Source organism: Poecilia formosa, unplaced genomic scaffold (assembly GCF_000485575.1).
Source record: "Poecilia formosa unplaced genomic scaffold, Poecilia_formosa-5.1.2 Scaffold44, whole genome shotgun sequence".
NCBI lineage: Eukaryota > Metazoa > Chordata > Actinopteri > Cyprinodontiformes > Poeciliidae > Poecilia > Poecilia formosa.
In genome coordinates this window covers 559,623-581,380 of record NW_006799983.1, presented here as the reverse complement: position 1 = coordinate 581,380, position 21,758 = coordinate 559,623, and the positions used below count along the sequence as shown (strand labels likewise).

Genomic DNA, 21,758 nt, shown 5'->3' with positions numbered 1-21,758 from the left:
GCTCTCCAAAAACAGCTGGCAGGGAAGAATTACTTTATGCATTACCCTGAGCCCTTAGGGTGGGGCTTTGACAAGAAGCTGTTGGACATTTCAACTTAGCTGAAAATTCTCTGCAATAATTGGGAAGGTTTTAAAAATGTAAGAACTAAAACAAAAACAATGCTCCAGGAGTTTTTCTAATATGAATAGATTTTAATTTTTGAAAGAAGAGGCACCTGTGTGCATGCCTTTTTGGGACACAATGGCTGAGCTTAAGTCGTAAAGCAGTTGTTTAGCTTCTCAGTTTGGATGGATTATAATTTGGCTTCAGAGATAATTGGTGTGAAAAAAATCTGAAAAATCAAAACAAATCTGCAGCTGCACAGGGTGTCAAATTAACAAAAGATTTAGCTAGATTGTTTGGTTATATGCATAAATAAAGACAATTTTGTGAAAATGTGATTATTTATTGTTCGGTAAAAATCTAATACTGTAAATTCATAAATAGTGTCTTAATTTGTAATCTTTTCAGTTACTCAATGAAAATGTAAACAAATTAAAAACAGCACACTGCATATTTCTGTAGTAAAAAACAAACACTTAACAGACATAAAATTTGTTCATAATCTCTAAAAATATACAATCACATTAAAGTTCAGATAAACTTCAAAGTCGATGTGGGATTTTAGACCACAGTGCATGAGGCTGAGTTCAAGCAGCATTCTGTATAACTCCAAATAAAGTGGGACATCAATATCTCCTGAGTTGTAAACTAAATCAAAAATTATCCACACACATCCTAATGACAAACATAAAAAAAAAAAAACAGCACAAACATACAGCATTAAAATAAAAAAGATTTAAAAAAATGTGGATTCTGGATGGCTTCCTCTAAAAATACATTCAATCACACACCATCTCACCACTTTGTAAAACACACATCCTTATGTTAAGCACTACCATTTCAGTTTAAGTACCGTTTACTGGAAGTAGGAAACAGAACCACTGGATACTTTGAATATGGCAAAAAACATGACCAATTTACAAAAATTATAAACTGTTTAATTGCCTCATGCTAATTACAGGATATCTAAATAAATGTTCAGTTCAAGCTCGACACTAAAGCAGCTCTGGTGTAAAGTTCATAGAGCATGAATGCACACAGCAGGGCAATGGAAATGTGTTTGGAGCTCAGTGCCTGGAAACCACCTGCTGCTATAAATACAGGCTGATTCCAGCATAAAGAGTTGAGCAACAAGAGAGCCACTCAGTGGCTAAAAGCAGCTGAAACAACTGACGTTGGAGGTCTCTTTATTAGATCAAGATGTCAGAGTGTACTCTCGAAGGTGACAGGAGTGTTGGTGTCATCTTCACTTCCTGCCGCGGTGCCTAGGGGATGAAAAAGGAGGGAGAGATGGTGGAGATTTTATAAGTAGTGCCCGGATGATGCTTACATTTTTCTTAAAAAAAAAAAGTAGAAAAGGTAAAGACAAGTGTAACTAAAAGAAGCATTTTTAAGCTACTGACTTCAATATTACACTCGTGCTACACTAAACATTGAAAACTACATGGGATCTAATGATATGCAAATTCTTGCAAAGATATCGCAACGGTGAAATATGGAAAGGAGAGGACTTGTATTCACCACTGGAAGGTAGCTATGGGAAACTGGGTCACACAGGGTTGTCGAGTTGAGCTGAATTGTCAAATAACAGATTTTACCCACCTAAGAAAAATGCTGATAAACTGGGTTTGACTCGCTCACCACAGGTGGGGGTCTTAGGTCTCTCCAGCAGGCGAGGCCCCAAGATCCCGATGATCAAAGCCCCTACCGGGGCCGTAAGAAGGATGGCGAGCACGGCCACAGTTAGCACGTCCATGCCGTACTTTATCTGCTCCTTGTTGCCCTTTGCTCTGGCCATGTCTAAAGCCGTGGAGCCTATTGCTGCCTGAGGAAGACCCAAAAACAAGCTGTGATTCGTCCCTTTACTCGCCGATAGCTTTTACTGTCATTAAGTAACGACTGAAATGTAAACATGTCAGTGCATGTACATTTAATTAGTTTTTCTGAAGCGCACAACAACAACAAAAAAAAAAAAGTTTACTGACATTTCCCAGCACTGACTCACCTGCACTGTTGCTTTGGGCATCCATGCAAGAGCTATGAACACTTTTTCTTTTAAGTTGAAGCCCGCGTGTAACACACACACAAAAGTGAAGAGTACTCTAATTACCACAGCAATAAGCATGGAGGATATACCCAGACCTGTGAGGACATAAACAAGAGTTACAAAGGCACAGCACAGCACTGACACTTCTAGTGAAGCTCCATACTTTAGGTTTGATTAAGCCGAAGTTTTCCTTCCTGCTTTAATCTCTTTCATACTTTGTCATATTGTTACTGTAGACTTTAGTGTATTTCAACGGGACTCAAGGTGTCAGTGAAATGATTCTTGCCTTTCCTCATTTTTATTTATTTTTTTTTTCACAACTAAAACTCCAAAAAGCCACTTGAGTCAACAATCAGTTTCAAGTCTTCTGGGGTATGTTGAAACCACCTGAGCAATTTGATTTAAGTCTGTACTTTGACTGGGCCACTCTAACACAATACTTTGAGGTACATCCTTACATTGTAGCTCTGGATGTATGTTTAGGATTGTCCTGCTTCCTCCCTGGTCTCAGGTGCTTTGTAGTTTCATGGACGTTTTCTTCAAGAATTGACTTTTTTTTTTGCTCCAGTCACATTCCCATCAACTCCGATCAGCTTCCTGGTCCCCCAAGGAATGTCTTTGCAACAAATATATTGTAGTGTTTTTCATTATGATCTGCACTGTTCCTCTCTCCCACAGCATTTTGTAGGTAGGCTAAAATTTTGAATTTCTAATTTGACCTGAGCACCTCCCTTGGATTGTCTCCTGTGTCCTACATGGCTTCTGGAAAACCTCTGACATTATTTCACCATTGCCTTCTTTTACCATTTCACAAGCAAGGTGAGATTTGTGGAGGTCTCCTTTAAACAGATCCTCTGATGATTTCCTGCACCTCCTCCAGAAAAGGCTTCTTGGTTGTTTCTGTAACTAAAGCTTTGTTTGTCTTGTTGGTTTTGTTGGACAATGTCCTACTTGGTTTGCAGTCATTCTACATTCTCTCTATAAACAACCTTTAAATCATGTTCTAGCAAGATGCACAAACTGAGATACAATTGGGTAAAAAATGGCATAAAGCAGAAAAATTGGGTACAAATAGAGGTATGAACTAAGCCAGAGTCATTCTTTTCTCTTTGTAATACTGTTTGCTCACTAATGCGTTTTAACAAACCTCTCAGGTGCTCAGGGAGCAGCTACTTTGATACAGAGATTTAAATTTAACAAAGGCATTAATTTGACGCAATTCATTTTTTAAGGCTATCAGAATAAAAGCTCCTTAAAAGTGACACATATATTCCTTCTTCCACTTTGCCATTGTCTAATACTTTGTGTACATCGTCAAATAAAATTCCAACAAAACACACTGAACTTCGTGGTTGCAATTTCACAACATGCGAAAAAAAAGTTTAGATAATATAGATATTTTCTAAGACACAGTTCAATATTTTCTATTTAGCTTGCAAGAACCAGACACATTTTGCGGAAATTCTAAAGAGACTAGCTGGAGGTAAATGACAGCAGGATAAACACATGAAATGATTTTAGCACATGCAGGACAGGTGAGAGTGCTCACATCTGTCATGTCTTGTTTGGATATGCAAATATATTTACATACAGTCACATTTGAATTTTTCACAATGATGACACTGTTATTTTGAAGACTTTGTGCATCCATCTCACCAACTGCAAGTCCCTCCAGCTCATTGACTCGAATCTCAGCTCCTATCAGTCCGAACAGGAGAGGCTGAAACACGTCCCATGCCCAACTAATCACTTCCTCCACACGGGCCTTTTTGACAGAAGACAGAAAATAGTATGTTTAGCACAGAGCAAAAAGAAATGTGTAATAACTTGTACACTATATTGATAACTAACATGTAAACTACACACGCTTGCTGTGGTAAAATACATAAAATTCCTCTTCAAAATCTGGATGGCATCAAACTAAGAGTGGAAAAGAAGGATTGGTGCATGACTTTGGCTTCCATGTTCTTTTACCTTTTCTTCCCCCCAGCCAAGTCCAGCCAGGAAAGATAACACCAGGGTGCAGAGGCCCCCCGAGCCGGGAAACCCTGCCACGTTGCTGCCGAACACAGCAAAGACAGACAGACCCAGCACCAAGAAGGAACGCTTCATCACCAGGTGTTCCTATAAAAGAACGTAACTGATTAAGAAACGGAGTAAAGAAATCGAATCAAGCGACATGAAAAGCTTCATTTATCACAAGAGAGGTCAGAGTAGTAGGTAAGATTTATTCGTTCTTAATCAGTTGAATGTTATCACATGGATCAGGTTTTTTTAAATTCAGAAGCATTATGCAATATGAATATTAGAGCGTGACCATTATGACGTTACAAAGGCGATCATGAAGTGCAGAGGGTTTAGTTTACTGAGCTTCTGTTGACTCGTCTCACTTTGCCTTCCACAGAATGTTATGCAAGGATGAGGTGAAAAATTAAAGGGATAGTTCAAGATTTTTAAGTGATGTTCTATTACTTAATGTTTTGGAAAAATCTAATTGAGTCTTTGTTCAGTATGAATCCTTATTTGTTAAAAAGAAAACATAATTTTCTCAACATCAAATCGAAGCACCATATTTGATGGGAACCTACACAGCTAATAAGTTGAACTGTAGGTACATTTTAAAATGTATTTTAATTTGTCCATCATGTCTGTCCACTAACTATCTGACCTTAAGGCAAGGCCGGGCTCCTAAACAGAGCACACCTAAAACTTGCATATTATCTGATGTCAAAGCCTGGATCTGCCACAGTCCTATACAGTAGTTGTGGCTAGCATGGCCAACTAAGAAGAAATACACTATAGCAAAATATATTAAAAACAACCTTTACTTAAACAGCTATAATAATTTTTACTTTGATATTATTTTTTATTTTTCTAATAGGTCGTTAGTAACGCTTCGCATGTCCTATGTCGACTGTAGGAAGGTTAACCTTTTAACGGACGCTAACTTTAGAAATCCTGAACTATCCCTTTAAGGAAGGCGAAGCAGCATAAGATTTCATACCTGGTCGGCACTTGGAAAGTACTGAATAAGGAAGCCAAGGAGGGTCCCAGCAACCATCCCTCCTCCAACCTCCAGGACACCTCGCAGGAGATTATACAGAGTGGATCCTGAACAAAAAGGATTACTAGCAAATTAAGCAGTAAATTATTAAGATTCATTAAATAAATGTGTATATATAATTCATTGATGCATAAATAATTTAAACAACATGAAGCCCTTCATAGAGAATTATAAATTGTTGCTGTTTTAAAGAATTCAAAAAAAGTTATTTTTAATTCATAACATAGAAATACATAAAAATACAGTCAATACTGGGGTATCCGATTGGAATTTACCTCATAAATTTAAAAGTTTCTAATTACTAATCAGGATAATCTGCACATTTACACCCTCTACTGTGCTGCTGATAAACTGCAAGCCAATATTGATGTGTTTTTTTTTCTCCCTCAGTGTGATTCCCATTGTTGACCTTCCAGCTGCGCCTCCCCTGGAGACAATGCAGGCGTTTTGTTTCAAAAAGCACAAGACTGAATTATTATACTCTGGAAACACACGGTACCTTCTGCGAAGGCCATGCCCAAGCATGTGGTGAACCCTGTGATGGCGAGAATGTCGTCAAAGCTTCCAGCCGCCATCAGCAGGGTGGGGATACCCTTTTCCACGCCGTATCCATCCTTCTGCAGCCGAAGCATCGAGGGCACCACCACGGCCGGGGACACGGCGCCCAGAACAAAGCTGCAGGAAACATGGGTTTATTTTACTGTTGCACAAATGAAAGAAATGAACAGTTTGTCTTTTCTGCACAGGAAGGTAATGAAAACAACATATAAAGGTGAATAGGCATTTCATTTACATTTTATCATTTCCCATTTAAATGATGAAATTGTAAATTACCATTAATTTCAATATATGAACACAGAGTGCAAAGTGTTGCATTTACCCAAGAATAAAGCTCCACTCCCAGGGCAAGCCCATGAGGAAGTGAGAGATGAGAGCAGCGGTGCTGGCTTCGATCAGGCAGGGCCCAGCTGCTACACGTATACACACGGTTTTAAGCTTCCTCAGAGCCTGACAGTAGAAATGTACACATTGTAAAGATGCATGACTTCTATTTTGCAGAAAGCATTGAAAAGAACCACCACGTTTCTCAGCACCAAATAACTTTAGCCATTTCAATTGAAATATGAAGCTTTTATTAGCTATCATTGTGAACCAAACATGCTGTTTGTTATTTCAGGGAAAGTTTTAAACTTGGAATAACTGCAATGACTTGAAGATTTGGTCCAATGTAAATAGAATCTGCCTCTATTTCGTAGAGTCTGTGTTTTTAATTAAAGCCACTGTATAAAGATTTGAGGTTAAATTATTAATAGTTATTTAGTTTTTTTTAAATACTCGTAATCCATTTAATCACTAAACTTTTTCATGAGAATAAGTCATACCAGTCATACCTTGGGATCCAACCCCAGGCCAGCTCTGGCCAGGATGACAGCCAGAGCAATGTTTCTCAGTGAAGCAGACCACCTGAAGTTAATGTACACCGAATCTGTTACAACTGGGATGTTTCTCAGCAGGAAGCCCATCAGCAGCATACCTGCAGCAAAGCAGAACGGGTGGGAAAGAGGAAAGAAGATCCATTTTAACCCTAAATGCTATTTATTTTCTTTGGGGTTGTCTATCACACAACACAGATCATGTGGACAGATTTTAGGTGAATGTGACTAAATGGGGAAAAACAAAAACCCTGAAGTCTAAGCAGATCTAAAGTGAAAAAACTGAACATAGAAGCAATAAACTGGCTCCCAACCCTGGGCCTCAGGGACCACTGTCCTGCATGTTTTATATGTCCAGCACACCAATGAGGGAAACCACTGGCCTTCATTGATGTACCTGGACCAGTCAGTCGAAATTAGCACTGCTGTCAGTTATATGTAATATGACGAAAGCAATGACTGATTCAAAGTTAATATTATTTATTTAAATGAACCCAGAATAAAAGAGCTCCGTTGTCCTTTCCATTCTTAAACATAACTGATATACATTATCAAGCTAACAGGACCATATTTCTGCATGCTTGCTATTAACAAAAGCAAGCAAAACAAATTTCTTGGAGAGAACTTCAATTTCACATAAAAAAAACTCATCATGAAATTGACAACTGTCATAAAAATGAGGTTTTGTGTTTTATAAAAAAAAAGGGTAGCTGCAATTTCTAGCTACTTTGGGTTAGTTAAAATGTCAGCTTAAAACCTCTTTTCTTTAACTTTCTTATATTTTGGTGTAACAATGTCAAATGTGCAATAATTTTGTCACCGTTTTAAAATTACAGAAAAATCTTGTTTAAAAGAACAAAGTGAAACAAACTCCTCTCATACACAACCCATTGTTGCCTCTGCTCTTAATATGGATCGAAGACAATCGTTCAAAACAGGAAGGCTCCTTGAGGCTCTTGTGCAGCTATACTAAAGGATGCAAGCACGCACGAATGAAATAACAGCTAAAACTACAGAGCTTTTTCCATCACAAACACAGTATTACGTCTACACGTTATTCTGAAGGGATATTATAGAAAAAATATATATTTTTTATATGATCCACATTTAGATTTTGAAGTGCAGAAAATGTAATGTGTATAGTTGGAAGTTAGAAATTAGAAATTGATGCCTAAATGACAATCATTTGTTTGCCTTACCAAGGAGCGGTGGAAATGGTGGAAGTGTAGGCAGCTGGATGAGGGCGACTGCTTTGCCACCGACAATCGCACAGAGAAAGAGTATGGTGATGCCAAACAGATTCCCTCCAGGAAGACATTCCTTCTCGGTGATGGACACAATCACCCCAAAGAGTACAGCTGCCAAAAGAACTGAAGAGGGAAGAGAAGACAGAAATTATCCATTTTGTCACTTTTGTCAGTATGACTCTAAAGTTTTTTTTTTTTTTTTGAAAAACAGAAAGGTGTAATAAAAAAAAAAAACACTGCCAGATATTTTAACCTACTGAAAACCTGCAACGCTTTAAATTTTGTATTTTGAATACACATCTAAATATGTGTGCAACTAAATAATTTGCAAATCAGTACCGTTTACTGTATAAAAGTGCAAAAATGTAAGTTAATGTAATATATGAACTTAAAAAAAATTCCAAAAGGAAAAAAAACAAAACAATAAAAACACTTAGTGAATCCTTGTGGTTACCTTTGGTAATGAGAGAGGCAAGGAGGCCTCGTGGCGGACATGGGCAAAGCTTGCGAAGCAGCGGGCAACAGACCACTGGTGGGTCTGTGTTGGTGCCAGCATCAACCACAGGGTGGCGAGGGATAAAATAGGTCGTCTCCTCTGTTACGTTTGGAGTCGAGCAACGCCGCACCACCACCTGGAACTGGTTCACGTTGAGATGCTTTAAGGGAAGAATCAAGACACAAAGAAACAGAGAGTCAATAACATAGCAGATGGACTTTAGAAACTAGATTATGGTGTAAACATGCTGAGATGTGATGTTTTTAACAGTCACCTTTGGGTAAAAATGATTGATCGCAATATTTACAACAGAGCACATCTTATTACAACCATGTATTGTGTTCTTCATCAAAGAGAGCATGCCAGTAGATCAGAAAACAGATGTTCTTCTAAAAAGAAATACTCAGTTTGTTGTGTGGGTTCCAGTTTTTCCCTTTTCTTTTAGCTTTTACCTCAACATGATTTGCAGTAGGAAGAGTGATTCTCTCCAGCAGCGGGCTGGGTGCTGGGCTGGGTGCTGGACTGGGTGCTGGACTGGGTGCTGGACTGGGTGCTGGACTCGGTTCAGTTTTTGCAGGTTTCTCGGGGTTTTCCTCCATTGTTGTACTCCACTGTTTTTCCTGATTCTTTTGCTTCTTTATCACAGCAGGTTGAACTCACGGTTGAGTTCAGCCATTTGAATTTCCTTCACTTCTTAGTGTCCAGCCTCTCGTCTGGGGCTCCTGTTCATACATCTCATGTTCTAATAGCAGTGAGACAGAAAAAAAGAAAAAGAAATGAATACATAAACGTTAAAGTAAATAGCAAACCACTGCTATAAAAGCAAACCGTTTTATATTCAGAACAAAAAGTCATGGTCAGTTTTTGTAGCTCTAAGCCAGGATTTAATCACATAAAAGTTTGCTCTTTCAAAAATAACCTGTACTTGCTGCTGGTGACATGCCATAAGGCATAATGCAGCTGATCAGTATTTCTTGTCAATGTTTTCTTTTTACCCCCACTTTCTTTATGTTTTTAATCAAAATATTCATTTAAAAAGTTATGTAACCTACTTATGTTCTATATCCTTGAGGCAAAATCCTTTTTGCTCTATCTGATACAATCACAATAAAACAAACAAAAACAGTTTGTGACGAGGGTCCAAACAGACAGGAATGGCCAGATTTCATAAAAAAAAAAAAAAAAAAAACTTGAACGATTTATTTATGCCAAGTTGTTGTTTCATGCTGACAACTTTCATGAAAAATTACTACCTGGCAGAAAGAGCTTTATTGCTCCAAATCCCGCCAGTCAGCACAATCATGCCTCCATCATCAACTTCAGTTCAGTCAACAGAAGGAAGAAGCAGATAAAAATATGCAAATTTGCATTGCTCAGCAGTCAGAGAAAAGTTGTCTAGATAAGATAAAGACTCAGTTCAGACTGGCAGCAAGATACATGAAACTGGGTTTTGCGAATAAGAATAGGCAAGCTGCAAAAGTTAGTCTACGAGTATTGCCTCAGTGTCTAAATACAAATGCATGCCACACTTTCCAGATTTGTATTTGTTTAAGATCTAAAGTGATTCCCTTTTTCTTCATACTAATGTACTACCTTGTATTGGTCAATCCATATATCTTATGTTTCGGTATTACATTTGAAACACTATAAGAAAAAGAAAAAAGAAATAAAGTCTTTACTAGCTGATCAGCTCTGATATTAAGCCTCTTGTGATGTACATCAAATTATACATGAAGGAAAAAAAATTGCTTCTTTACAAAATACTTATTTCAAAATACGTACACTGTAAAATCCAGCAGTGGAGATATATACCTAATTAATCAGCCGTGTACAATTGTTGGAGAAAAAGAAACATCCAACACTGGATAGTATGCTAAAGTGCATTTTGCTCTGCTAGTGCTAATACATTAAGACGAAAATCATGTGCTCAATATATAAATTAACAGGCCTATATGATACACTGAAAATAAAATTCTTATAGTAGCTTAACCCAAACAAAAATTAAGAAACTACACAGCTGATTAGTGCATTAAAATGACCAATGACATTAATAAATTGTAAGTAGCTAATTGTAGCTGTGACATTGCAGTCTGCTGTGACTCCAATTTCAAATAAAGACACAGACTCTACAAATACAGGCTGTATACCAACTACTCCAATGTTTTGATAGCTGCTTAGGGCAACAGACGTTTGATAATCCAATTGTGAAAAAGCACACTAATCAATGCTTACAGCTCGACCATATGGCACACCTAGCTAGCGTTAGCTCAAGCAGGTAAAGTGGTAACTAACGACTGCAACCAGTAACCAAACAGTTAGCACGCTATAACATTAAAGACATGTCTGTTGCTACACACGGGTCAGTGATGTTTTTGTACACTGCATTAGTTTGTGTAGTGTTGTAGCGTTAGCCTACAATACAGTGGCTGTCACACAGTAACAGCCACTGCAAACTGTTGAAGCTTTCAGATATCAACACAACATTCACAACAACCATGCATTATCGGACATATTCATCTAAACTGTGACAGCAAAAAGGTTATTTTTATTAACTAGTTGAAGTATCTTACTTCATTGAACAGTTTGCAAAGAAACCGTGTGTCAGTGACAGCGCTGTGACGTCCTAAAACGTGCTTCATGTGTTGACAAAAAGCATTCCGGAATAAGTAATAGACATTATTTCAGAGAACGAAACTAATCTAACGTTTAAACACAAAAAACAACGAAGCTCTTGTCCGACATTGTGCGCCTCCTCAGCGGCTATAATCGACCCACGGTCGGTCCAGACTCTGAAACCCCTGTGTCCCATTCTAGACTCGCGGTTTCCACGGAGACGCCCTTTTGACGTGTCTGTCAAAACTCTGTAAAGAAGCATATTCCAGGAGAAAAACCGCTCACCTCATACCGCAAACACAGCCATGCTTTGCAGAGTGTCACTGACGGCGACTGTGGTAGTGCTGAGGAACAAACACCAGCTGGGTACTGGGAATGAGGCGGATTAGTGATAGACAGGCAAATGCTGTTTATATATAGAGTGAACGCAAGTTGGAGGTGGGGGAGTGGGAGGCGGAAACATTCATTTTTCAGTGTTTACATTTTGTATTGTTTGCTTCTGCAATTTTTTGACAAAACGAAAGGGAAATATGGATTTTTATTTTGTTTACTTTTTAATGCACTTTTCACTTATAATGTTTTGTATAATGTGCATGTTGTATTGAGAATCAAAACAAAAGAATGTATGTCTTTAGGAATTTTAAAGTTTATTTAAATGACGATAATATGACTTTACTACCACTATATTACATTTTTTGAAACATTTAATCACTCAGCAAAATTGTATGCAACTGACCATTTTATGAAGTGCGATTATATTAAATAAAAACAAATTACAAATAAAGATCTTAATAGTATGCCATGTGTGTATGTTCCTTTACTTTGATACACCTAAATAAAACCCGATGGTACCAGTACACAAATAATCTAGGTATAAATCTTTTCTGTTGACATGATCATCACAAAGACCAAGAAACACAGCAGAAAGGTCAGTCAAAGTTGGGGAGAAGCAGGCTAAAAAGCAGGTTCAGTTTACAAAACAATATACCAAACTTAGGAAATTTTAATTTTTGACATCATCACCCAAAACTGGAAATAATGTTTGCAGTTATTATTAAATTTAACTGTTTAGAATAGAAAATCTAGTTATGAAAGCAGCTAAAAAGCCCATGGTAACTCTGGAAATGCTGCAGAGATCCACAGCTCAGGCAAAAGAACCCATCAACAGGACAACCACTAGTTGTGCCATTCACAAATCTAGCCTTTCTGAAACACTCGAGAGATAAAACCCCATTTAAAGCAAATTCTGAAGGTTCCTTTGTCAGTTGAGACACACATTTAACTGACACCCATAATTGACATGTGATGGATGGAGTTGTACAACTAGAGCTAAAAAGTATGCTTTAGATCAAAATATGTGCATGTTTTAAAATGATCTAGTCAAAGTTCATGCATAGTCCAACTGGGACAATTTTCTTTTAGAGGTGTTCTCCATTAAATTAGAGTGAGCTTAAGCTGGTTTGGTAAAAAGCAAGGGTCAGAAATTGCAGACTCCAGATGTGCAAAGCTGATACAAATTCCAAAAAGTTTTTAGCAAAAGGTGGTTTCATTTTTCAAGTCAAGTATTGGCTGGGGGCAACAGAATATACATTTATGTTGCACATTTTGAGACTTTTATTTGTAAAAAAGAAAAAAAAAAGTCTGAAAACTTTCAACTTTGTGTTGAACTACCACATAAAATAAGTCAGAGGGAGATTGTGATTTTAAAGTGTCCAAAAGGAGAAAGTTCAAGGGGTCTGACTACTTTTTGCATGGCACAGTGCACTTGTAATCTTCTGTCATGTTTAATTTGAAATGCTAGTTTAGCAAAGATGGAAAACATTCAGGACAAAAATAGACCATTATCTAAGCTTTATTTTGATCCAAAACTTTCCTCAGTTTACTAATAATGTGAATGTCACCAGTTCTTCACAGTCTCCATCCTCCATCAATGATGTGCTCTGTCCCAGTGACATAGGCTGACTGTGAAGGACACGGATACAAATCACAGGTGAACTACATTACTTCACAAAACACCCAAAATTCATTGGCATAAGAATATTTCTATACAAATACAGAGACTACAGCCACATCCTGTTAGCCAGTGTGCCAGTTCTGACTTGACTCACCTCATCTGAGGCCAGGTATACACAGAGGTGCGCCACCTCTTCAGCGGTGCACAACCTTCCAGTCTTCTGTCGAGCCATAAAGTCCTTGTAAGCCTATGCAGCGATAAGATTTGTCGTGTTTATTGACCTTAACAGTCAGTCATCAGAATTTTGACTTGGGAAACTTGAGATAACTTGCAGAATACCAGTGAAATAAACACAAAATTGTTAAGTCCAGGGTATACAGTACTTGTTCTGGGTCAGGCTGGGCCTGGATCCTATCCCTCAAGGATGGTGTATCAACAGTTCCTGAGAAAATATATAAAACAGCAGGCCAGACATTCATCTGAAATGTTGTTAGTTTGCAGTATCTACTCTGTGACTAACTGGAGGATGTTGATAAGGTAGACAAGGCCAGATCTGTTCCATAAATATTAGATAAGCTTGAGATTGCACTCACTTGTGCCTTTGAAGTGGCAAACAACAGGGTTACACAATATATTCCTAAGAGCATGGGATGAGATTTTACATGATAAGGCTCCTAAATTTCAAGGAACTCCACTTCCTCTCAATTACAATAGCAGGACAATTAAAGATTATCAATGACAGAAAATAAAAATAGATAAAATATTCTTTTTGTCTAACACTGACCAGGACAAACACAATTGCAGCGAATGCCTTGCTCAATAAAATCAGCAGCTATGGATTTGGTGAGGCCAATGACAGCAGCTTTGGAGGTACTGTAGACGCAGCGGTTCACGACACCTACAACCAAGAAGCACATTTACGCTTAGACAAAGACGTCAAGCAAATATCTGAGATAAGAAGATAAAAAAAAATTATCATACTTCAGTGGCACTGATTTTTATTTTTATTTATTTTTTACCTTTTATGCTTGAAGCAACAGAAGCCATGTTAATAATGTTTCCAGACTTTTTTTCCAACATCTAGAGTGATAAAATAAAGGAATGTTTTTATTAATCTATAACAGATGAAGTTCCATTTTGGCAAATTTGATTCAGTCTCAGCCAAAAATAAAAAAATAAAAAATGAAAAAATTTGTCAAGATGCTATCCTGATTTGTAGATAGTTCAGAGGTTGGATTAGCGGCTGGATTAGTAACTGGACAGTCACAGTTCATCATGTCACAGGCTCAGAGTAATACAGCTAATCCCAACAGACAAAGGTGGAGAACAACTTTAGAGGCATATGTCGCTTATTTCTCCACAACATCCTACACTATGTTCTCTCAGCAATGAAGTGAGCTGCTTTACGAGTACAGCAACATGACGAAGAATCACCTTAGGCAGGAAAGTCTTGCACATGAGATACATGCTTCGCACGTTCACATTCATGGTGAAGTCCCAGTCTGCTTCTTCACAGTCCAGGACGGTGCCGTGGTGCACGAACCTGTAAGCAAGAAGCCACAATGGACCCGGGCCGCAATAGAGAATGTTCTTTTGGTGTCGGAGCTGAAGCTGTGAGCATAACATCCAACTCAAATGAACAAACTAGATTAAAAAAGGGGCTTCCTCTTAAAAGTAACATTGAATATTTGGTAATAAACATCGTAGAATGCTGTTAAAAGTGTAGCTCAAAAGAAGAGTACACATGCTTTCAAATGCTAATTTGTTCTTCATGTCTAACGGGTTGTATTCACTGGTTAACATCACAAGAAAGGTAGAGTACCCTGCAACGTTGAACAGCACATCAACGTGATCATGTTCCTTCGCCAGAGCTTCCACTTGGTCCTTCTTAGTCACATCCACCACTTTAGTCCGGATTCCTGGTCAGAAAAATATATTAGTTAAATCTTTAAAATGGATTTATACATACATTAGTGCCCAGATTTAGATTTGTGCAAAGAAAATGTCTATTTATTATATACCACGGAAACTAACTGTATTTCCTCCATATATGATGAAGAGACGAGTTCAAATTTGCTAAAAACTCGGAGGTCAAAGAGGAAATTAGCAAATACATTAACATAGTAAAATTTTAGGAGAAACTTGCTGTATTGTAAATCTAAGCAGACAAAAATACTTCAAAGTCAAAACAACAGTTCTACCAACCAAAATATCTTCCTGGAACTGTAAAGCTGTTTGTGAGTTAAAGAAGCGGTCATGAAGACCAAAAATCAAAAATACCGGTGGAATAAAACTACCCCCTAAAGAGAAAACATAATTTTTCTGCCAGGAGGAAAAAATAAAGGTGGGGCAACAAAAAGCAGTTGTTATACAACTTCAGCCTTTTAGAAAAACCACTTGGAAAAAATGTGTGTTGTGTAATTGTACTTTGCGTTATATAATAATTTGATTTTACCTTTATCCCTTTATCTTATCTGCTTGTTGTTCAGACTTTAATTCTGTGGGATACCCTTCTTGGTTTTTTTAAATTTTTAGTAAATTATCTTTGGAAGAACAACATGCAAGCGTCTCTGATTTGGATTCAGAGGAATCCTTCACTCTTCAGCTTATGTGACTTACAACCCCTATGTAATAAGCAATTCTGAGTTCAAGTCTGTAACCAATTAATCAGTTCATGTCGTGTTGTTTGCATATCTAAAATGATCAAGAACAAAATATCTTGTTATGCTGCCAGTTTTTGGGGTAGTTAGTAAACCTTTTAAATTACTTTTTAAAAAAAACATTTAAAAATGGAGTTACTGCAATGCCTCCAGTCTGCTTTACCCCCGTTTTCCAGCAGGTGGCAATCACAACCAACAGAAAACCCTCTTGCCTTCAAAGGCGTCCAGCTCCTTCAGCTTCTCCCCATTTATGTCCGTGGCGGTGACTCGAGCTCCCTCTTTTGCAAATGCCTGTAATTAAAAAAAGAAAAAAAGAAATAAATAAAACCTGCATCACTAATGCGACATTATTAGAGCATGCTGATTTCCAAATCAGTAAAACTATATGAAAAAAGATATTATCTACAATTAAATCTGCAATGAAAAGAAGACATAACTGATTTCTTACCTGAACTCGTTTAAATTTGCATTACTAAATGCCTTTTATAGTGCACATTGAAACTGTTAGCAATCTGCAGACTGGATATTTGAATCTATAGAGGTGATTGAAATGAGTTGAAACTTATGGCTTCAATGTTCCATTATATCCAGAAAACAACCATTATATCCAGAAGACTTCGACACATCTTCAGGGAGCACTGAGCTGAGGATTCAAGTATTACCACTTTGGGGAGAGTATGACATCAGGGTTTTGCAAGAAGATTGGTCTGAACATATGTTTACCCCATCTCTGGGAATGCTGTTAGAGCAGTCATTTACAGCCCACCGACATTAAATGGGCTGAAAAGAGGTGATTTTGCTTTCAGGAGCTTTAGTCTTTTCAAAGGAAAGGCTTCACTTTTCGAACAAATTTTCAGAAAAAGAAAAAAAAAAGGAGACATTATTATTTTTTTAGAAAAGCACTTTACTATTGCTGCAGCACGTCCAATCCCCTGTGCGGCAGCAGACAATACAATCACTTTACCATCCAGACGGCCCATAGTTTTCACTGTGAAGAAGAGAAACCAAACAAATGAGGAGCACTGATCAGATATGAGCTCAGTTTGATATTTGTTATTCTTCACAAAAAAGTCAAGCATCTGTGGGATTCATTACACTGTCAGGTCTTCTATAATACCTGAGCCTGCAGTTAACTGTGAAGATAATACCTGCTGACCAAGAAGTAATGACTGACACTCTGTTTCTTTTTAAACACTTAAGTTTGAAAATCTTAAGACACTTGAACAAAAAGCAAAATAAAGAGTAATTTAAATTCCTCACAGGTTAGCGCCCATTTAAAAGGGTTTGATCACCAATTTCATAAGCTCTTGGCAGACAGTGAGATTTTCTTCTTTTATTGTGAATTTTAAATTAGTATACCACTGAAAAGTAAACTCGATATGTTCTTTATTCTGTTCTTATGCATTGCATGTTTCTATCTTTGTGTGAATCCATTTGCCTGTCACTTTGTAAATGTTGCACAAAAATGTCCCAAAGTAAAAATCAGATAGATTTATTAGACATAAATCGGTATTTTTTAGTGAGTTATTTCTACTAGTTGCGAAGATTGTTGCTTACAGGTAATGAGAAACTGAAAATTAATTTTTGGGGGAAAAAAATTACATCACATGGTTTTTAAAAACAGAAATGTTATGGTCAAGTGGTTGGTTCTCAGACACCAAATGTAAGGATTTCCTCATGTTTAAGCAACAATCATCACTAAAGTCCCAAGAGAAATAAAGGTATTGAACAACTATGTGAAATTAATATATGAATTCACTTGCTAAATGTGTGAGAAAAATATTGAAGTTTTTCATGACATTTGGATGTGCACTTGTAAATGATACCAACACTCTTAGTGGTCACCACATTGATGGACATGATAGAGAACATTAAGAAAGCTTTACAAAGCAGACTTTTACTCTTTCTGAAGACGTTTGGCTTTGGATTCATTTAGATTATAGGCTACAAAGAAAGTAGCTAACCGAATAAACATTCTCATTTAAATATGGAAAATGAGCTAGTATCGCAATTTTACATGCATAAATGTAACATTTTAATACTTAAACAGAGAGGAAAGCATTAACAGCATATCTGAACAGCATGAAACCTGTTGCATGTAGATTTCGTCTAGACATTTAGACAGCGTCGCAAAACAAAACAAACAAAAAAAAAAAAAACGGAAGCAGAAATTTACCAGCAGTCAGCAGATATGTAATAACTTTTACTGGAAGAAACAAGAAAGCAAATGCTTCGAAGAAACGTGAACTTTAGGTGCAAACTCACCGTCGTCTTTTCGACTGAAACGCAGCTGCACTAAGCAAAGCCACACGTGACTCCCTTCTTGCGCAGTGATTGGTTGGAAAGCCGGAAGTGGCTCTGTAAAGGTGGAAAAAAAAAAAGTAACTCCGAAGTCCTCTTGTGAAAGACCTACTGCATGGTCTGGAGGTGTTCCACAGTAAAAATTGTTACAAATTATTTACAGCTACCGAGGCTGTTAATATGCTAAATTGACTCTTTAACAATGTTTGCAAACTGTAACCAGCAGGAGTCAGTGCTGTTCTTTTAGTTTGGAGGCTGAAAAGCTAAGAAAAAAAATATTGTTTAAAAAATTGGATGACATGAAGGAATAATGCTACTTTTTTATGTTACTGAGAGCCACATCATTTATTCTTCTTTCTGGAGGAGATCATTTATGTTTTTCAGGGTTTTTTTTTCTTTTTTGTGATTATCATTATTACAGAAAAAACATCTGTATTCCAATATTCTCTAGCCTAATTAAACATAATCTCAATCGGCGACCTCTTTGTACATGTGTGTAATTTGCTTTCAGAGGCACTAAAATACAATAATAACATTCATTTGCTGTAGAGTTTATCATTGGCCTCGGTAAGGCACTTGTCAAGACTGAACTTTGATATCTGCTCAAAGTTCTGCATGAGGCTGTGCATGAGGATAAAGGCCCTGACAATAAAGGCCCTGAAAATCTAAAAGCAAAGAAAATACCTTTAGGTCAGCAATAAATGTATAAAGTATCAGGAAATAGCTAAAAATGTGCACCAAGGCAAGCTAGTCTCATAACAAGCAGTTTGTAGTTGCAATAGTAAAAAAATATCTCATCAAGAGGAAACCTCCGCCAGAACCTGACTGTATGATCAGCCACTTGCCATAATATTTGTTAGACACTGAAACATATAGCAAAGGCTAAAACATAACCAACTTTGTGTTATTTAATGTATCTATCCATATTTAATCAACATGATTATATATAAAAAGGACATATACCTGTACTTGTATCAACATCTCAATCAACTTGTATCATTCTTTGATTAAAAACGATACATTAATTCTAGTTAGTACTTTTCTAAAATTGTTAAGCGTAATTAAAAAATATGTCTTTTTTTGGCATGCTCTTCTTTTATCCCATGATAATTCAGCTCTTTGTCTCGGCGCTTGTGACCCTCAAGAATATATAAACATGCAAAACATTTTGTCAGTACAATTCATCAACATGATTCTCACTGTAATAAATTGTTTTTAAGCTTCCAAGAGTCTTACGACTTTGTCTTCCAGCTCTCCTGTTAGAAGCCCCAGAGATATTTTGGACCGAGATGGGTTTTTTTTTTAGCTCCTGCACAACACAAATCTCTTGGCTACTATATCCAAATTGAGAAACATCGTTGTGATAAAAGAACACCAGATCACAGTATTTTCCAAAAGCTTTGAAAAGCCTCCAGCTAAGCTATGCCAGGAATTTGGATGCAAAATGGAAGGAGATATTATTTTAATAAAATTATTTTCAATTTTTTTTTTTTTTTTAATTTTGGTTAAATTTAAAGCACTTTTCACAGACTGGAGAGTTGATAGAGCCTCAAAATTTCTACAGGAAGAGTGAATGAATCCACAGGGATCTTTCTTGGTGAATGTGTTTACAGTTTAGATTAAAGAGACAAAAATCATCTTTGTTTTTAAAATTACGCTGAGCAATTTTAAAGAAAATTCATGATTAATGTTAAACTTTTGTAAATGGGAGATGTGTTACATTTTTTTATTTTTTTTAATTTTTGATCTTTAATTACACATGACAAACCTCATACCGAATCCTAAATATAAAACATAAAATGCATGTATTTTGTTATGGGAGATAATGATGGATTTCTGTGAAAACAGATAAATATATCTTCTCTGCACAAGCTTTGTGAGACAAATTGCATCTCAGGGGCTGAATTCAAATGAACGCTGAATACTTTATAAGCAGCACACAGCTGCTGCTGCTGCTGCTGCAAAACGGACTCTGAGAATCCAAAGAGAAGAAAATATAAGGGATTCTACCTAAGCTGTGGCGTAGGTATTGATGGAAAATAATTTGATGTTCATGAAGATTTGACTATTAGCCTTTGTAAAGTTAATTTAGACCAGTCGTTGTTTAATTCACAAATGCAAAGCTAAATTATTAAGGAACACTTTCAAGAATGAGGCAAAAATAAAAACTACATTTATGTGACTTGTTGCAGCTCTTTAATGGTTTATTGACTGGATTGAGTCAAAGGAGAAAATGAAAGAACTCCCCTCCTGGAGGCAGCATATGCATTAAATCCAAGGTGATCTGTCAAGGTAGTCTATATGGCTAACTATGTTTGTTTCAATGTGTCCAGTTAATGGGTGTTGAACAAATATATAGTGCATTACCAGCATCGAAATAGTTCATTTCATAGCAAAGATTGCATTCGTTACAACAATTTACCAAAGTAAACTCAGAAATAAAATGTATTTTTATGAAGTGAATAATAGAGGGCTTTGCAAAATAAATAAATAAAATCAAACTCTTGAACTCTCTCGCTTTTTGTTGTATTACAGACATTTTTGTGGCATCGTAACAATAGTAGTGCAGAAATGGGAAGTGAAATGAAAACATTTTTCAAAGAAAGATATAAACACACAAAAAGAAAGAAAAGGGGGGTTGAATCTACCACAAAGGCTGATTGTATGGTGAAGACTGGTTCTCCAACAGCTGCTTAGATCTCCAGACTTAAATGGGTTGATTGTGGACAGGTGCGTGATCTGCAGCAGGCCAGCAGAGATACTCTGTTTAGGAAGAAATCTCTCTCTCTCACACACACACACACACACACACACACACACACACACACACTCAGTACCACATTCCAAAACGGTACTGAGTACTGATTTTATCTCAAATGGGCTAATATATCTGGGAAAAAGTTACATTATATTCAATGTAAATATCCTAAACATACATTTTCATTCACAGTTTAACACCTGTATCTGCAGAAGCTGTGAATTTTAATCCGCTTTCACAAAGTACAAAGATATATGACTGGAGAAATTGTTCTGTTTTACTTGCAACTGTAAATTTACATTTAAATTCAGGAAGATTTAAATCTTATTGTCACAGTTCTATCTGAAAATATTTCTTGTCAGGCAGTGTTGAAATAGTCATAAAAGGAAAACAGAAACGCTGTGGACAGATTGTGTGTTTGGTTCTCTATTAAAACCAAACAAATGGTTCATGCTTACATAAGAACTAAGGCTCTGCTGGGGGAGAATGTGTTTCGCTGTTTAATGACCAAACATAAATCTCTCACCAGCTTGCATAAATAATCACCCTTGTAGTTGGATCTTTCTTTGTAGGGTCTGTCACACTACCATCTCAAATATCTTGAACCCACCAGTCATTTTCTCATTTATAGCAGCTGAAAGAAGAGAGCAAAACAAAGGAGCCATGATTGTCCATCAGTACAATTGACCACTTATAGGATACATTGGGTGAATTTAACACCTCAAGACTAAAACCAACAAGGCAAAGTCTGGTTTAACAGACCAACAAAGCACTGCATTTCAAAAATGTCTTCCTCTTTGACATGCGACTTGTTATTCTGTGAACATTTGAACAGAAAAACAAAAAAAAATCTCAATTGTGATTATTATTTACTTCAGGATTTAAAATTGTTCAGTGTAATTTTATAAATACATAAAATTACATGTATTACAGTATTTATATGTACATAAATACATATAAATACTGTTTATAAATAAAACAGTAATCTGGCATTAAATCCAACCTAATTCACAATACAACAGAAATAACGTATGCATCTGATTAAAAAAAAGAAATTCTCCAGTCATTCAAAAGGCTGGAGA

At 36.7% G+C, this 21,758-nt stretch overlaps 2 protein-coding genes across 6 annotated transcripts; both read right to left on the bottom strand.

Annotated features, from left to right (window-relative positions):
• Positions 1-425: 425 nt before the first annotated feature.
• Positions 426-11,555, bottom strand: LOC103137871 (mitochondrial sodium/hydrogen exchanger 9B2). Of its 4 annotated transcripts, none has more exons than XM_007551834.2 (13): positions 11,289-11,555; positions 8,843-9,132; positions 8,349-8,550; positions 7,847-8,017; positions 6,606-6,748; positions 6,095-6,222; positions 5,714-5,889; positions 5,155-5,261; positions 4,125-4,274; positions 3,807-3,915; positions 2,109-2,245; positions 1,706-1,928; positions 426-1,368 (listed from the first exon to the last, which is right to left on the bottom strand). In XM_007551834.2, exons 2-13 carry the CDS (start codon positions 8,987-8,989, stop codon positions 1,307-1,309), a joined length of 1,755 nt encoding a protein of 584 aa, XP_007551896.1. In that variant the 5' UTR covers positions 8,990-9,132; positions 11,289-11,555; the 3' UTR covers positions 426-1,306. The 4 variants fall into 4 exon arrangements, with proteins under 4 accessions (XP_007551896.1, XP_007551899.1, XP_016526916.1 ...); XM_007551837.2 differs by having other exon boundaries at positions 1,745-1,928; XM_016671430.1 differs by having other exon boundaries at positions 8,349-8,526.
• Positions 11,556-12,771: 1,216 nt separating this feature from the next.
• Positions 12,772-17,975, bottom strand: bdh2 (3-hydroxybutyrate dehydrogenase, type 2). Of its 2 annotated transcripts, none has more exons than XM_016671431.1 (10): positions 17,883-17,975; positions 16,526-16,605; positions 15,830-15,908; positions 14,780-14,876; positions 14,392-14,500; positions 13,977-14,037; positions 13,742-13,855; positions 13,341-13,399; positions 13,112-13,204; positions 12,772-12,965 (listed from the first exon to the last, which is right to left on the bottom strand). In XM_016671431.1, exons 2-10 carry the CDS (start codon positions 16,595-16,597, stop codon positions 12,912-12,914), a joined length of 738 nt encoding a protein of 245 aa, XP_016526917.1. In that variant the 5' UTR covers positions 16,598-16,605; positions 17,883-17,975; the 3' UTR covers positions 12,772-12,911. The 2 variants fall into 2 exon arrangements, with proteins under 2 accessions (XP_016526917.1, XP_007551893.1); XM_007551831.2 differs by lacking the exon at positions 17,883-17,975 and adding an exon at positions 17,794-17,816.
• Between the last annotated feature and the right edge of the window lie 3,783 nt (positions 17,976-21,758).